Genomic DNA, 18,470 nt, shown 5'->3' on the forward strand with positions numbered 1-18,470 from the left:
GAAGAAACTTGCAAGAGGCCAAACTCTTTTCGTTGTAAATTGTAAGTCAGTAAAAACAGACTGAGCCATTTGAAAACGGATTTTATAATTAATATGAGACTTTTTTTTTTTTTTTTTTCGTTTAGATTTAAAAAACCTAACGGAAATTAAATCCAACTATCCAAAACCCAAACCCTGAGTTGCTGCACTGCAATCACCTAGGAGATTTTACCATATCAAGGTGGGTCTGGACACAATCCCAGTGCCAGACTGCTTTGTTAGATGGTGTCAAAAGGGGAGAAGGAACCAGGAAAAGCAGGCTCAGCTGAACAGAATGCTTAATGTAAGTCATACAGGGGGCGGAGTGTTCCAGTACTGCCTATTTGTCTACCGTAACTCGTGTCTCTGAAAGCCTCCCTGTGTGCCTTTTGAAATGGAGCAGTTTACCATGCTCATTCTTTCAATATGCAGTAATATTGTTGTGTGGAAGGCTAGAGACGAGTGGAAATGGAGCCCGGTGCCGAAAGCATGCCACCATGTGAATGAATTTGAAAGCCTACTCTGGTTCACTAGTGTCTGTAGTTGATTGAGGCACATGTAGCCAAATGACTTGCCATTGAAATGTAACAAAAATCATTTCAAATAGGTTAAATACAAAAAAACGATGGAAGTATAACTGGAATTAATATTTGATTATGGATTTACTCTGGCACAAGCGGTCAACCATCCATTCACCTGTGACAAGAAAAATGTGTGTCGTAATGACTTCACATGGTTAGCTCTTTGACATTCTTCCCTTTGTCTTGATTTTAATATAATTCAGTCATACTTAAAAAAAATGCTCATTCTTCAAGTTCCAGAATAGACAAAATAAGGGAAAGATTGCTTGTCTTTGAATCCTTGATCACAGAAAATTACAATCCATATTTAATTTTAAACACCACAGAATACTTTTCTGATTTTTTTTTTTTTTTTAGCCAGTTATCACTTTTTTCCTCCCCTTGAACCATATTTATTGCTCAAAATACTGCACTTTTTTTATTTCCTCCAAATGTCATCTGCAGTTAGGCCTGATTGTTGAAGTGAAGCCTAGCAACAACGTCACCAGATTTTAAGGGTGACATGTAAGATTGAATGAGACAGATCTGTTAAACTAATAAAAATACTTGCTCTCTGACACTCTGTCCCATCTTTTTAACTTTACTTTTCTTCTCACTCTCAAATGTTTAAAACGTGACTGGCTCTTGTCAAGTTGTGGACAAGGTGGCAATTTAAAACATAATAGTTTTTCAGATGTTTATTGTACAACTACATCCTGGCCAGTAGTTGTATAATGATGCATTCTGGGTACAGAGAACATATATAGACTCTCAAACAATTCCTCATTTGTTCCTCAGCTGTACTTGTCATTTGCTCAAAAACACTCCATTATTGCAGTATATATTTTGGTAAAATTTTAGTCAACTTATTATATTTAGCAATGAGACAGTTTTATCAAACATGAAAGAATGAGTGAAAACTGTAATTCTAAATAATAAGAATGTCGTAAAAAATGCTCCTATTGATTTTACGGTTTCCAGATCATCACAAAAGAACAGCGAGAGTACACAAAGAGCACGAGGTGATATATTTTTTATTTTTTATTTTTTTGAAGTATTTACATGTACTATAATGAACATACCAGAACATTGTTTCCTTTTAAAACACTTTAACAACACAAACAATACACCAAAAGTCTGGTTTGCAAGATATTAGTGCAGGTGTGTTCAGAAACGTACTTTTATAATTTTCTTGACCTAGTTGTCTGAAAATATTTGCAGACATTCAGACTTCCTATAACCTTGAATCTTTTTTTTTTCAGTTTTTTTCTCATCCAACAGTCTTTTTTTAGTTTTTCTCCCACCTACCCCCCTCCCCCTCCGCCCCCCTCCCTTCTGACCAGAATTTGAGCTGATGGTTGAAAGCGTTGCTGCAGAAAGCGTCAGCATCCACTCGCATCTGATCACAGGCTCCAGAAGCGAGAAGAGAAGCGATGAGAGGGGGAGGAGTTGAGACAGACTGGGCCTCAGCCAGTGAGCAGTGATTCAGTATGTGGGAAGGAGTGTGGGGATGTAAGGAGTGCAAAAGAAATCCTGCCGAGTCATTCTGGCGTAGGACGCTCTCGTCACCTCTTCGCCTCGTAGGAATACGTTGCAGAAGCGAATGCTTTGTTGTCAAAGCAGGGTGATATGATGCGATGTAATTGTGGAGGAGGAGAAACGCTAGCTTACATCATGAGTAAAAAAATAGATTTTTCCACTTTTGCTTATTTGCTGTTGATATTGGGGAATTTTTGTTTCCATTGACAAGAACACTTTTGAGCTCAATTTAACTTGGAGCCCTTGAACAGCATGCAAGCTAGTTGAAAAGTGCTTTCAAATAGTTAATGTGTAGATAATTGCGTGACACTTTTTGTGTGTTTTTGCTTTAATTTTTGCTTCTTTTTCATGAAATCACTTTCACCAAGGACACATCTATACAGCTGCATCTGTATGCCTCTTGCAGTTTCTTGCACAGGCCTTTAGCTGCTACATTGAGTGCTCTTCTTGATCGACTCGTACAATGACGGTTTCATTTCCTGAAAATGAAAAGCATGTCTTGTTGAATATGGCGACTTGTTTATGAGAAACTGTGGCCATGTTGGCATTAAAACTTGCAGCAAGCACCTCCAGGCAAGGGAATTTGAAATGCGCTGTAAGCAAACAATGCCCTCCCTATGAACTGCTTGCATAATAATAATGATTTAAATATTCTGGTTAAATCTTGTATTATAATGCATTATAATCAGTCCCAATAAATGTAGCATGAGATGGTTGGATTTGTTCTAATTATAACACTAACCGTTGGAAAAATATGACTGGAAAGTGGCAAACAGATGCTGGATACAAACTTGAAAAGTGTATAAGTGCCTTGTTCTTGTCTGCTCTGCACGCCAGGAATTCACAATGTTTTTTTTTAAATTTTTTTTTTATTAGTGATTCTGTGAGGTGTCATTAGCTGTAGAGTTTATTCAAATTTCTGAGGATTGCAAATGAGCTTCAGTGTCTTGTGAAAACTTCTCCCGTGATTCATCTGTTATGTTGGCGCTGTGGAAAAAAAATGAGGAAGGTTGTCGAACATCTTCAGGCATAAAACCTCATTACATTGGCTTTTCTACCAAATGTATGCAGACCTTGAGGTACTGTAACAGTAGTCGGAGAAACCTGTCAGGCAGGTGGGTGATCCATTAAACAGACAAACTAAAACATTCTGAAGTTTGAATGCATTTGGTTAAAATGTACCTTAGTTACAGGCACCTTTGGTGGTGGCACTGGATGTTCATGTTTATTCAGAGAGGACACCAGCTGAACTTGGCTGCCACTGACATCTTTGGAAATGTTGATCAATTCCACCACATGAGTGCTGCAACTTTTACATGCCATGTGTACAAACAACAGTGATTAAAACATAACAGCATTTACCCGTTGACATGTAAATAATATTCAGAATTTCACTCTCAGTGAAATTCTGAATATTAGTGCACCAAAGCATACCAAAACAATGCACCAAAGAAACATTGGAGGTGTTGATATTACTCAAAATTTTCTTAATTTCCTCACATTTTTCCCAGCATAACAGGTGTCTTTAGAAAAAGTAGAAAAACATCAAAATACATGGTGAGACAGAAAACAGGCAGCAGTTGTGCTGCCTTGTGCGCATCTACAATGAGATCCCTGACACAATGTTTCTGAACATTAAAAGCTTTTTTTTTTTCAAAAATGCCACAATCAAGTGGGGTATTAAGGGTATTTTTTTATATTATTTTCTTTACTGTATGACCTTGTTGTTGCATCAGTAACTGGCACAGATCATCTTTGTGTCAAAAAAGTCCACACAATGCAATCGCTGACATTTCAATTACGCCAAGCTGTTAATGAATTTCCAAATCTAAATACAATGGACAGAAAAAAAAAAACGATCAGTTTCAGAGAGATTAACTGTGTTAACTAATTAACATTGTGTTTGATTGATTTTTATGTTTTGATTAAGTTCTATAATTCCCTGCCTGCATCATCCTCTGCTATCATAACACAGCCCAACATGTTTGAGTAAATAATGGATCTACATTTTTCAAAAGTCCAATTTATAAATTTACTGTTTCACAAAATTAGCACAGCTTAGTTTAATGAATTAAGCAATTCATATCAATTTTGTGTCTTGAATGTGTCTTTCCTTATTCAGCAGTTATGCCTCTGGACTCGACTGCAGCGCAGTAAAAGTATCTCTGCAATAAAGAAAGCAATGCTAGACACAGGTCTCCTTTAAATGGAAGTATTTTTATGAAATGCTTGAACAGCTTGTGTAGTCTAAGAATTAGCCTAGTTAGGAACACAGAAAACCATACATCACAACGGACAATTTTCTGAATTATCCTGTCTCTTTAATTCATTTGCAGTGAACCGTGCTCTCATATGTCTAGCCCACAGTGCAGTGAGTCTCAGAGCTGAGCTGTGTGGCAGGCGTCTGTCATTTCTGAGGCAATGTGTTTGGCCCTGGGCCAGCAAGCTGGCAGCTGCCTTTGTGTGTCGTGACCACTTGAAGCTGGAGATTTTACCAGGAGACACATGTATGCACAAACAATCGGGTGCATATTTGCACACGTAGACGCACGCTGTGAAGTGGACACAAACGCATGCACGCACGCACACCGACATATTGCAAGCAAATTTGTATAATTATGCTCCTGACACTGCCTCTCAGTTTGCCCTCTCAAACTGGCTCTCAGAATACTTAATCAGTTAGCCTGCGTGCGCAAACGCGCGCATGCACAGACACACGGCGAAATTATGCAACAGATATTTTCATGCGGTACGTATGCGGAGAACATGAATGCACATCACCCGCTGGGAAGCGTGTTGTACACAAACACAAACAGGCAAGCTTTTATGGGCCCGTAAATGAGAAACAAATAGTCACTGAGAGCACACAGATTGCATTTTATGGAATAATATTTCTGAAAAGCAGAACACACAGCAGTAATTGTGTATAAAACTGCTGCAGCTGTTAAAGGGGAACTCACTTACAGACACAATATTTTACTCACTAGATGCAGGGGTGCTACAAACTGGCAGCCCTTAGGTTCTTAGGTTGAAGTGATGTAGCATGTAAAACATTTTGATTAGCCTTTTTGCAAGAAAAAAAAAATGCTATTAAATTGCAAATGCAATGCTCTACGTTTATCCACTTGTGTAGATGGTTAAGAAGTTGCATATTCTTTTTTTATTCTGACTTTTAAAAATGTACTTTGGAAATATTATTGCATTTCTACTAGCTTATACCAAAACATTTTGCTGGAAATGAGCAGGGCGTTAGGCTTGTGCACTGGCTGATATGATACAGATAATGACAGAGTTCAGTTCTTGGCTGCTACTTCAGTTAACTTGTAAATAATAAATTATGCATTGTTGTAGCAGTGATTGTAGTTTATCATCAATTGTTGTCATATATTCTCCACACACCAACACATTATTAAGTGTTTACCAGTAATGCCTGTTGATGCATTTTTAACTCATACCTAACTGCGTTTCCATCCAATGGCTGGATTTAGGCCCAATTTTGCCATGTACACTGTATACCTCAATGTATATCTAATGGGTCATATTTAAATTTGCAATATCATGTTGATTTAGAATCTGTTTGACTGTAAAACCGCAGAGAATTTACTTTTTAAATCGATTTAGCCGGCAAGGAGTAAATCAAAATGGGCAACCTGGCTGAAAGGTGTATTATCACCACGTACTGGACTGGATTGCCAAAAAGGATATTTGTGGGCAATCTAATAAAGTCTCTAAGCATTTTATTCTGTTGCCAAATTTTTGTGCTAATTTATTTAGTCATTTTACTTGGGAGACTTTCAGTTAGTTTTTGCAAAGCACTAGCTAATGCACATGCATTATATCAAACATGATTCATAACTGTTGAATATTGTAGAATTATGCAGAACTGTAATTGAGACATAACATTTTATTAATCTTGACTCTGATATTGATCTGATTTGGAATTTTCATGTGTTGAATGATTAAATTGCGCTGTAGCAGCTAATTCTGTTATTGCAAAGGAAATATTTATATGCTTGATCACAGGAGGATGTGATCTGAAAATAAAGAAGCCAGCTCTCTTGCTATGTAGATAATATTCATACGAGTAACTTAAGGGTTCCGTCTTGAGCCTCTGAAGTCTAAAGCTTTGTCTCAAACCGCTGTGCAGAATCAGACAGATCACTGGAGGAGCTAACTGACCTTGAAATATTAGCATGCTGGATTACCAAGGTTGCACACTATTATTCCACGGGAGGATGGATGAAAGAACACAATGATGAAAAAGGGATGAGAAGATGAATGGACAGCCATGTTTAAGGAGGGAAGGGTTTATAACCTCTCATTAAATCTAAGTCTGATGGATGGATGAAAGGAGGAAATACCGAGAGATAATGAAAACAGGAGAATTACGCTTGACTCTTGCCCTCATGTGTCCTATGGATGTACAGAAAAATGGGCTAAATGGCTGAGTTAAAGCCCTCTTTGGGGAGCCAGTCTTGTCTTGAGTGCTCCGACCTGTAGGAGTGGTAAATAATCCCCCTCAAACTGTGGCATAATGTGTCACTACTTATGAGACACTCGGTGATTTCCAAGAGTTTTCATCATTATTATCCAAACATTTACCCTTTAGTTTTTGGACGATGTCTCTAATGGTTGTTGCTTCTTTTTCTTTTCCTTCCACAGAATAACTTTCTGCCACCTGCCATTCCAGAGTAAGTGGCTGTACATCGGCACAGAACGAGGGAACATCCACATCGTCAACGTGGAGTCCTTCATGCTCTCAGGCTATGTCATCATGTGGAACAAAGCCATTGAACTGTGAGTGGCCCTGACCTCTTTTTTTTTTTTTTTTTTTTTTTTTTTTCCCCTTGATGGTTTCTCTCCAACAAAATTTCTCTCAAGTCTCTTTTCTTTCTCCTTATCTTCCAGTTCCCATACATCTGAACACAGGGCTGCACAGGCCTTGTTTTCAAATTTCAGCTTCATATTTAAAAGCTGTCTCATAGTTGGTGGACTTTATAAGTGTGAACTTTCCTGTTACAATACCAGACTTTTGTGATTAGTAAATAGTGTTATTGTAAATACATTTTTCTAATTAATAAAAACAAAATATTGTTTTACACTTAAAATTTAAGTAAAAAAAACAGCACAAAAAGGGGAAAAACATTTAAAGAATGACATATCTTAGCTAAACAAGTGTTAACGCTATTACTGTTTCAGCAATTTCTAGGATACATTTTGTCTTCAACGTTCTTCAGGTGACCCCATACATTTTAATTTTCACCTTTTAACAGACTTGATTTTGAGTTTTAACTGAGCTTTTCCAAAACATAATTTTTCTTCCAAAGAGAACATACTTTTTTGTTGACTTGAACAAAAAACATGGTCACGGTGAAACGGCGTATTATCGTCAGCTTTCTCGAAAACACGTAAAGGTTTTTGGTCTAAACTACCTGATATGTGAGGCTGTTCATAACTTCACCTGAAGAAAATAAACAGTTTCGAAGAAAAGCAACCCCACATCATGATGCTGCTGTCACCCTGTTTCAGTGTGGGGATTGTGTTCTGTAGACGAAGCACACTTTTGTTTGTGTGCCAAATTTAACTTTTAGAAATGTTGGTAATTTTCTACCCATCACCTCAATTTTTGGACTAATTTACTTCTGTTTCCTTTTGTTCCTTGCATTTGTGGATTACTTGAGTTGTTTGTGTTTTTTGAGGTAAGTAGAATAGCTTTCTAAGCTGAGCTATAGTTTTGTAACGACATAAGAAGTTATTCATGAGTGTCATTTCAAAGCACGGTGTCAGGTAGTGAGGATGCCATCTCTGCTGTTTGAATGGATCCGTCAGGATGACAGGCTCCATTTGGGCTCCCCGCTGTAGAGACTTAAATTATTCACTGGAGCATTTTGCTTCACACTTTCCCCCTCATCCCTCTTCTTGCATGTGAGCCCATATGCATGTTTGTGTGTAGATAGCAGGAAAGGAGGAGGAGGGAGTGGGTGGAACAGGTGTCTGCCGAGATCAGTGTATGGTACACACAGACGTCTCGTCGACAGGGCTGCGGGGAAGAAAAGGCGAGAGCTGAGTGGTGGGAGAGGGAGAGAGGGGGGAAGCGGGATTATGACAGAGGGGAGAGAAGCTGAATGGATGAGATGGGGCTTTCGCCTGGGGAAAAGGACGCGCACAGAGGCAGAGTGATGGAGGAGATGGGTGGAGTTGTGATGGAGGGTTAAAAGCAGGTAGCACAGGGCAGAGCAGATAAAGGAAGTTGTGCAGATAAGAGATAGCGACCAGGGAGAAGGTTTCCAATTAAAGAAAAAAAAAAGGGCAGGAGGTAAAGAGTGATAATGACGAGATGGAGAGACGATATGAATGATAGAGCAGCAGATACCATATGGCCTTCAGATTAAAGGACGAGCATTAACTTTGACTTTTCTTGACGGAGTTATCTTCCTCTGTCCCTCACCTTCATAGTTCACACTTAATTTTGTTCGGACAGAAAAAAAAATTCTAATAAATTTTAAAAGGTATATAAAAAAAAGTTTTGTTTCAATAAAAGAAAACATAACATTCTAAATGCAAAGCATTAATCAGTTATAATTAAATGTCTTGAAATGTTTGTATTTATTTGTAAAAAAAAAAAAATCATGTTATTTAACATGAAATATGCACAAATTAACCATTAACTGCATGTTACCAATGGACTTCCTACACTGACCACTTAGAGTCACTTGGTGAATTTAGAGGAAAATCACATCCTTTAAGATGGTCGAAGTGTCGGGACTGATTTCTCTGATATGCTACAGAAGCACATGGTTTGCATATTTGAGCGCACGCGTGTGATTTGCTTTGAAGCAGATCAGAGAGGTGTGAGCCGAACCTTTTGTTCTTTGTCCTTGTATCTCTGTGCCAGCTGTAGAGGTCACGGGGTCAGTGTCCAGGAAACAAAAGCTTCTTTTACCCCTTTTTATTTGGCCGCTTGTGTTTTAATAAGACAAGGAAGGAGATTACAACTGCAACTGGTACAATTATATAGGTAATTTTGATTAACGGGTAGTCCTGTTTCCACTTTACTGGAATTAGCTCTTTACAGATTTGCACGTTTCTCATTTTCCCAACTGATTGCTTTATTATGCTGATTTTGAGGAGTAGCATAATAGAATATTAGAACAGCAGCAAAAATATTATTTTCAAGTCATTATGAATTTATATTAGGAGCTAAGGCAATGTCCTACCATTATTGAAACTGTTAAAGAGGTTTTTTGTCTTAAAAAAAAATACTTATACCAAAGACAAAATGATCATGGCCTTGACATTTTTCTATCTTTATCATCTTAAATTAGCTGTTAGCACAGTAAGCACTGCTGTTATTATTAACACAGAACTCATGCATTCAATTTCACACCTTACTTTCCAGAAGGCCATCAACATAAAAAAAAAAAAAATCAAGGATAATCCATAACAGACACAGGTTAAAAGTCAAAAGGATAAAAGAAAGCAACTTTGTTTGCACTGTTTAGCCTTCCTGTTATCTTCCAAAGAGTCGCTACTTCCCAAACTAAATGATCACAAAGCATGTCTTAATATACTGCAGAAACCTTTCCAGTAAAATGTCGTTTTTCATCTTTTCTCTAACACGGTTCTAACCGGATCAGATTTTTTTAACCACCTCACTGATCCAGTGATTTAGATTTAGTTTAAAAAAACTGAAAGTAGTAGCTGCTTTAAATATAATTTGGATTCTGGGAAACCAAATGTCTTGCTGTCGTTGCTAAGCCAGGCAGTCTTGAGACAGTTTCTTTATATTATTCTCAATTTAAAACACAACCCCTGCATTGTTACCATTAGCATGGGTATAGTGTTGCAAGTAGTACTTAAATGTTAAATCCCACACTGTGCTCAGTGCACCACTATTCTCCTGTGACTGCTAATAGGCCACGATGTAGCGGTTTCTGGGGTCATTGTCCCTTGGGTCCTTCTATTTGGAGACTAGCAGCACTTGCTGTGCCATTTAGCCCAAGGCCTGGCACGGCCCTGTCCAACCCAAACCAATGCTGTGTGCTCATGACTCACACCTCTGTTCCAAAGCTACTTTGCTGTAAACTGTACCGTAATGTAAAGTAAACACACAGACGGTGCACTATTTTGTGCAAATGCACAAAATGTCTTAAGATATGTGAATGGCTGTCGTTTGTGCATCTCTGAGTGAGTTCAACTTGATTCAGCCACATAGTTAGTCCAAGGTGTGGTAGAGTAGAGTGATGAATCTGCACAGCTTCCTGCGACTCTGAGTTTATGTGAGCATTTTGACTTGAGGCATCTCCTCCTTTTTATTTCACCTGTTCTCTCAGAGGCCAGCAGCTATTGTAAATGTGTTTTGTACTAATGCTATTTCTTGCAAACTGTAGTTTTGTGTATTTGTACAAAGACGTCACCCTATGCATGAAAAGAGGGAAAAAAATGTCTGTAAGTGGATTTCTAATTACAACCATTGTTGAAGTGACTGCTTAAAGAAAGTAATCTTGTTGTTTTACCTTGTCTTAATTTTGTAAATTACACATTTGAGTAAAAGACCAATTAATTTCAAGTAGGTCTCACAATTTTGTCCATTTGTTTTGTCCTAAATAATCTAAATATTAAAACAGTGGTTTATTTACAATCCTGATACTGATCTTACACCTGGCAATATTAATAATATGCTAATAGGTTTAATTTACAGAAGCCTCAAACAATCTCAAGGTCAATTTCAATTATTGGTAACAGTTGAAAGCAATATTAGCATTACTTTGTTGATAACTTACTCTTAAGTCAGAGACACAGTTGAACACAAACACTGGCAAAAGTGTACCTGGCCCTGAAACACAAAAACAAGAGACAACAAAGTTGATGGTAGCAATAGCTAGGGGCACATCTGAACACAAACATCGAGCCAATAACAAATACTTTGTCATTGAGAGGGACTACACAATAGTAATGACAATGGTAGCCCTATTTACTCAGTACAGAAAAAGAAAAGATTAAACAACAGATACTGCAGTTTCTTCTATGTAAAGAAAAAAGATGGCTCTAAATAAAACAAAACATGAAGAGCAAATATGATTTAAAATGACTGTAAGCACTTCTGACTGAGGTGAAATGAGGCCACATATGGCACGGACAGACTGCAAATATGCTGCTTAAGCCACGCTGTTTCACTGCAAGCTGCCTCTGAGATCATCACCTGCGATGACACCAGATGTTTTGAGTCTTGCTCTCTGTGTGCATAACTTTGTGTCAGGTTTTATCTGTATGCGCAAGTGCTGGTCAAGGATGCATTAGATTGTTTAAACACATTACAGAAAGCAAGATGCAAAATATATAAATAATATGCTACATTTTTTTTAAATACTGGAAATTTATTAAGCACAAAAAAAAAGAAACTCCTTGCGTTTCCCCTGAATAGATGTTGAGTTTAGTGAAGTGTTTCTTTTTCTGTTGCTTAAATATCCCCGCTGTGCCATCAACACACCCACCAACAATTGCCTAGCAGCACTTGCGTGCTTGCTTGCAAAACACACCTAAAGTAATAGTCCATTCTCTTTAATGCACTGAAAGCATGGTTGGGCAGTGGTGATACTCAGAAATGGATTTTGGTGCAGCACAGGTGCATAAAAGATGAGTGTCTGAACCGAAGCTACCAAGGTTATACTTGCCACTGGGTATTCAGTTTAACTCAAGCAGTCGCCAGGTTTTGCGAGTGTGTGCTTGTTTTGAAATGGAAAAACCTTGAATAAGTAGCTGAAAAAGACTGGAATGTGATAAATGTGGAAGGTGCTGTGAGAATAGCGGCATGCAGACAAGCAAGCACACATGCATGTACACACAGACAGGTGTGTGTGTGTGCAGCAAAGCATGTCCTGACAGCTTTTGGTCTGTGTGGGTGTGTCGGTTTGCTCGTGGCAGACTACAGATGGTTTTTGGGAGCCTATGTGCACTCTGCCCATCCTGCCTCTGTTGCCATGGTGATTCCTTTATCTCCAAACCTGAATGTGTATTTGGAGACTTTGCGAAAATGTTCGTGTTGGATTTATGTGCTGTAAACAATTTAATCAGAATTTTTGAAGATGAATAGCAAAGATGGAATTAAGTCGTTGGACAAGTAAGCATACCTCCCTGTGACGATGGCGGGTTTTGACATCCATAAGGAGGCTATTTATGCTATTGGGGATATTGTTTGCAAGTGTGAAAGAGTTCAAATATGTGTGCGTGCATGTGTGGATAGCTCTTAGCTCACATACAGACAGTGAATGGGTATTAGACACATCAAGAGATCCTGCTGCAGCAGAGCTTAGGTAATAAGGCTCCAGTACCAACAGGCTAAATATAGAGACAACTGACTGTCTGCCTGCCCACTAACTGTTACTTTCTAATAGACAAACGAGCACACAGACCCATTGTTAAATATGTTTTTCTTCTTTTGATTTTATTTATAGATTCTGGCAATGCACATCTGTTAAAAACAACAACAACAAAAAAAAAACAAACAAAAAAAACTTTTTGTTGCAGTTTTATTTCTATCTACATTTTTCTTGAATAGTGTAATACAGGTATGCTCAAATTAATTGCATGGTGACTGGGAAGAAATTTAATCTGGACCAGCTAATAATGTAAGTTTAAAAATGAGATTTTAAGTTTCTCACCACCACACCTCAAAGTGTCATTAGGCAAGACACTGAACTCCCAAGTTATAAACTGATTTACCTTTATGTGCATTTCTGTTTGTTTGACTAGAGAGCACTAAACGAATTCAGTTCATTTTCCATTTATCATAAGAACAGATTTATAAAAGACACATGACGTACATTGTCAGTAAGATTGAGAATAAGCTTTCACTGCATGAGTATTTTTTTGTTGTTTTTCTTTTCTTTTATACTTTAGTGTAAAAGTAGAAAAAAAAAATATGGCTGCTACGTTTTAAAGTTCACAGAGATAAATTGTATTCGACCTAAACTGATACTGGAACCAGAAACTGTAATTGTAACCTTTCATCAGTACAACTCCAGTTTTATTTTAGCATCAGAAAATCCTATCCGTCACCTTCAGCTTTTCAGCGTGCCAAAAACAAATTGTGCACAGTCATAAACCGGACCAAAACGAAGGTGTCCAATTTTCCTCACTTTTGTGCATCTTTCATTTAGCTTCCCCTTCCTATCCTTGTTTGGTGTCCTTATCCTTCCTCCGCCGTTTAAGAGTTATGCTTTTACAGCAACAACAATTGCCGTTTTTCAGCAGTGACCTTCCCATCTCACCTCGTAAAGGAAGAGCAGGCTAGGAAATTTCTGAAACGGGGAATTTGGCACAAAGCTGTCTGGAGGGTAAGACACAGACAGGAGGACGAGAGAAGAGGCGTTTTTAGGCTTTCTCCACGGACATGCAAATTAACAGACGCATAAACTCGCGTACACACAGCCACCAGGGACTGACACAGTCATTTATCACAACCTTTGGTGAATTTATGTCTTTCGGCTGCCTTTTTTCACCATGGGGTCAGCAGCAGCGTTGTCTTCTCTCTTCTCCCTTCAATCCTTTCACCAAAGAAAAAAGTACATTATTCGGTTTTATATTCAGTTTTTCTCAGCTGAATGTTTTGAATAATAGTTGTTTACTAATCAGACATACATATTGATCTGACATTAACCACTCTAAGCACATTGTCAATTAACATATCATTGTATATACACAATGCTTCCATTACATTTTTTTAAAGCAAGTATTAACACAGTTTTCACAGAAACGCAATATGAAAAATAGATTAAAAAGAAAAATACTTATTTCAATGTAGATGAATTAATAGCATCTGTTTTTGGTCATAATTGGCAACATAATTACCAATGTAATTGTCAAATGACTGGAATCACCTACATAGGACCTGCTTGACAACATGAAGTAGGCTAAAAGGTTTCTAAAACAACACATTATGCCACAATATAAAATAATTCAAGAACAAGTGGTTGTAGCCAAAAAGACATAAAACCAATTCTAAGGCTTTTGGAGTTTATATGCTATATGTCTACATGCTTTTGGGGAGTTTTACTTTGTTGTTGATTTTTATATACCATAATGATTAAAACAATAAAAGCAGTTTGCTTTAATTTACTCGGGTTATCTTTGCCATATGTTAAAAATAGTTTGATTAACTCAAAGATTTGGGTCTGACCAAAAAAACTGAAATAATCTGTAATTGGGGCTCAGATTTTTTCCCCCCATGGCACTGTTGCTGTTTTTATTTTGGGTATCATAGATCAAAATGGATAAAATACATTTTCTGTTCTGTCTTTTTGTCTCTCATAAGTTCCTCCAAGTCTCACCCGGGACCAGTTGTCCACATAAGTGATAATCCTATGGATGAAGGAAAGGTAAAGCACAACATTTTTGTCTGCAGCTGCACATTTCTTCATTGTGGTTTAATACTTAGTCCCATTTACAGTCAGACGTTTTCATACACATTGCAGGCACCAATGTACGTTTATTAATAAGTGGCTTTCAATCATGTATTTGAACAGATTTTCCCCTGAGTGGAATGATCACACAACAAACAATGTCAGATAATGAAAAGCCTGAATTTATAGTGGATTTTCTGTATTTAGTAAAATGTTCTTGTAAGTGGCACATAATGCACATGATTTTTTTGGGGGGGGCAAATCTAGGCAGAATTGGTAAAGCTCTTTTAACCTCTTTGGTTTCCTTGACCTGACTTTTATGACTACACACATTTTCAACATGGTTAAGTTCTGGGTCATCCTCAAACTTAATGTTACTGTGCTACTTTGATTCCAAAACCAGTAATGGGATGTGTTTAAGATCGTAGCCAGTAGTGTCCAGTTTCTGTTTTGAATGTTTAAGAACAACCAAACAAGTTTCAAGCCGAGTGTAAACAAGACCTTAGTGACGCACCACAGTTCTTGCTCACACTTAAGCAGGTTTAAAATCAATATAGACTGAGAGGAAAGAACATCCTGCTCCAAAACAAATAACCAAATGCTTGACTGAAATTCATGGTTGTTGACATTTACATTTAAAACGCTGCTGTACAGTTTCAGGTTTAAAGCAGATAAAGATTGAGCTCTTTGATTATAATAATGAGAAGAATGTTTGGAAGTCTGTCAAAGAATTGAGAGAATACTGTACCAAGTTGTTAGCAACATGATGAGGATTTTGTTTTCAATTCCACTGATACGGGTGAATTACACAACGTGGTTGAGAAAAATGGACACACTCCAAATTCTTCAATTTTGTCTCAACACAACATATAGATGGTTGGAATTTGGAAACAATTTGTTGTTCCAACTACATAGTGATCCAAAATGCAAACTAAAACTTGTTTGATAAAGTTTTAGTTTATCAAACAAAACAATTATCAACATGTTGACATGTTGATAATTGATACATGTTAACATCAAGTTTGTGGAATAACCTTGAATTTGGCTTTGTTAAAATTTTAATGGAATTTTAATTTTAAAAGCTGGATCTCTTCCTGGAAATTAACCTATTTAAATACTCTCAACTAAATACTCGGAGAAGCATAGTGAATATGAATAACATGACATTCGTGAATATGAGATGAAAACTTCTAACTTAAAGCAGTTTTGTTATCTGAATTTAACTTGTACTTTTAAATCACCCATGCAAAGTTGGAAGTTAACTGAGGGAGGTTAACAGAAATGGTTCATGTGAAGTGAACCATTTCAAGCTGTGGGACAGAAGTAATCTAAGAACGCAGGTTATTATTATTGTTTTTTGTTTAGATCACACACAGCAATGAAACTAGGTGTTTTGCTTGTGAATATTCGGTCATTTTTTTCCGTTCTTATTGCAAATTCTTGTTCTGCTTATCCCTTCTTCAGAACACTTGATAAATTGACATTTTTATGAATGCTTGGAGTTACCAAGCAACTGTTTTCTAAAGTTGAAAAACACATGACTAGAAACTTTTATCCTGTCGACCAAAAGAAAACTAAATATGGTCACGCAGACAAACCACTGCTGTACACCTGTTGTTGCAGTTTGCTGGTCACTGTGTTTCAAAGTAACAAAACGTTATTGTGTCGCAATCCTTTTCCAGTCACTGGAAACATTTTTGTTACCTGTCCTTTTTTCCAGCAATACCCTTCATTCTTATGTTGTGACCAATCAAATCACAATGATCTAATTAATGCTTTGAGCATGTTTGTGGCACTCTTGCTGTCAAACAGATGAACATGTCTTCTACATGCGTTTGTGATTCATCCGTCTGCCTGTTCTAATAAGTCTGTGAGCTCTCTCAGCCATCATTCTGTCAAAAAATGTAGCACTGTAAAAAAAAAAAAATGAAGGACTTCATGCATACATATTTTAATGTTTGCATGAACAACATTGATGTTGCAACGTATTTCTTCATATAGGCTTCCCAGCAAATACAGCGTCCACAATATGCACTGCATGTAGAGTATCATTACTACCTTCACACTTTGCTACATGACAGCTGCAAACTTAAATATCTTTAAATTAGATTTTTAAAAAAAAGATTTTAAGAAAATTATTTATCTTCATTTGTAAAACACTTACTGTAAGAATGCGCCTTTACAGTGCTGAGATTATTTCTTTTCATTTTATTTATTTGCTTCACGTTTTAAGATGAATCTAAAAGTCTCAGCACATGTAAAGCTTTCTGTTTGCTTTATATATATATATATATATATATATATATATATAATATGTGTGTGGTAGGTTTTGTTTCCTTAAATAGGTTGTCAAAAATCAAAGCAGCCTTTTGTTCTTTTTGCAAGCCTTTTTTTTCCCTTGCCTTTTCTGCTGTCAACCAGGAGTAGCAGGTTGCTACTTACACCGACTTTCTATCATACTGTGCTGGAATGTCAAGAGTATTACTTCAGTTTCAGCTCATCAGAGGGTCGACTCTATCCCCCGGTCTCACTGAATGGTTGTTGCTCTTCCTCTGCAGCTTATAATTGGATTTGAGTCTGGGATCGTGGTCCTGTGGGATTTGAAATCAAAGAAAGCAGACTATCGCTACACTTACGATGAGGTAGGCAAATCTCACTGACTTATTTCTTCCCTTTTGAGTCTTTTCCTTTGGTTTTCAATCAGCGGTGAACTTACCGTTGTCTCTTTTATAACCTTGAAACTGGATCAGATTTTCATGACCTGCCTGAGCTGTGTTTTCTAAAAGTAAAGTGTTTGTTAAAAATGTATATATTACTAAGATTCAATTTTAACATAATCAGACCTGGGACCTGCTTTTTTTCTTTTTTTTCTTTTTTTTACAATACTATTGGAGGGTGGCAGCTGATTCTTTAGAAGCACCTGGACTCTGTCGTCAATCGAAAAAGTACAGTCAGCAGGATGCCCCGGGTCACTCTGCTGGAGTCCCATGGCTTTATTGACTTCAGTTCCTTGTGACATTGATGAAAACTTAGGTGGACATGCTAATTTTTACTGAGTGTTTGCTTTGCTTGGAGCTGTTAGAAGAAGTGCAGACCATCAGTAAGTTTCAAAGCTCACATTTATTGACTAAAATGTCACACTGTGGCAGAAAATTGACAGGATCACCAGTCAGCAGATAGGAGGAAAACAGAGCAATGAATCAGTCTTATCAGGCTGTGTCTCTGCAGTGTTATGAAGACACTGTTATCAGTATCTGTGGACCACTGGGATCTTTAGCATAGTAATATGTCACCTTTCAGCACGTCTCTTTCTAATTTCTACTTTTGACAATTTACCTTCTCTTTCTTTTGTCAAATGGGAATACATGTGATTAGGAAAATAGAGAAAATGGAAAAACGATAAATATTTACATATTAAAACATTTATCTTGTAAATAACAGATCTGTTAAATTGGTTAAATGGAAACATTTTAACAAATCAGAGGCAACCGAAAAGTGCAAAAAGTAAACATTACCTGAATACCAATTAAAAGGTAATTTAACAGCAATATTGGCTCTGAGTTTAGTCACTCTTTGACTGTTTGTGCTTAGATTTGCTTTGATCTAAATAAAAGATCTAAGCGGATGTTTTTGTTTTTATTTGTTGCATTTGTTAGATTCTTAATTTTTATACCATTTATCCATATTCGGTTTCGGCTATCGATTTCTCCCAAATGTGCACTAGATAATGGGATAAAACCCATACACAACAAAATAAAATGAAATATGAAAGTGATGTCTCAGACAAAACTGTTTTTAAGCGTCATGGACTGCACCTTTTTTTTTTTTTTTTCTTCTGCAAAATATAGTGTGCACAAAAATGTACTCGTGTTTTTCTTGGTAATAAGAGTAAGGTGGAGAATTATTAAGTCCTGCCTTTTGGAGATTTCTGGAAATATTCTTTATAATGAAA

The 18,470-nt window shown here is 37.1% G+C and overlaps 1 protein-coding gene across 1 annotated transcript in view; it reads left to right on the forward strand.

Annotated features, from left to right (window-relative positions):
* Positions 1 to 17,193, forward strand: part of LOC106959114 (syntaxin-binding protein 5-like) — a 63,652-nt gene extending 46,459 nt beyond the window's left edge. Inside the window, exons 5-7 of the mRNA XM_015051455.1 lie at positions 6,780 to 6,914; positions 14,431 to 14,494; positions 17,077 to 17,193. Of these exons, the coding sequence (XP_014906941.1) occupies positions 6,780 to 6,914; positions 14,431 to 14,494; positions 17,077 to 17,178 (301 nt within the window). The 3' untranslated portion in view covers positions 17,179 to 17,193. The remainder of the gene's footprint in view (positions 1 to 6,779; positions 6,915 to 14,430; positions 14,495 to 17,076) is intronic.
* The last annotated feature ends 1,277 nt before the right edge of the window (positions 17,194 to 18,470 follow it).

This window comes from Poecilia latipinna, unplaced genomic scaffold (assembly GCF_001443285.1).
Source record: "Poecilia latipinna isolate Pla-1442-1.1 unplaced genomic scaffold, P_latipinna-1.0 Scaffold1045, whole genome shotgun sequence".
Lineage (NCBI taxonomy): Eukaryota > Metazoa > Chordata > Actinopteri > Cyprinodontiformes > Poeciliidae > Poecilia > Poecilia latipinna.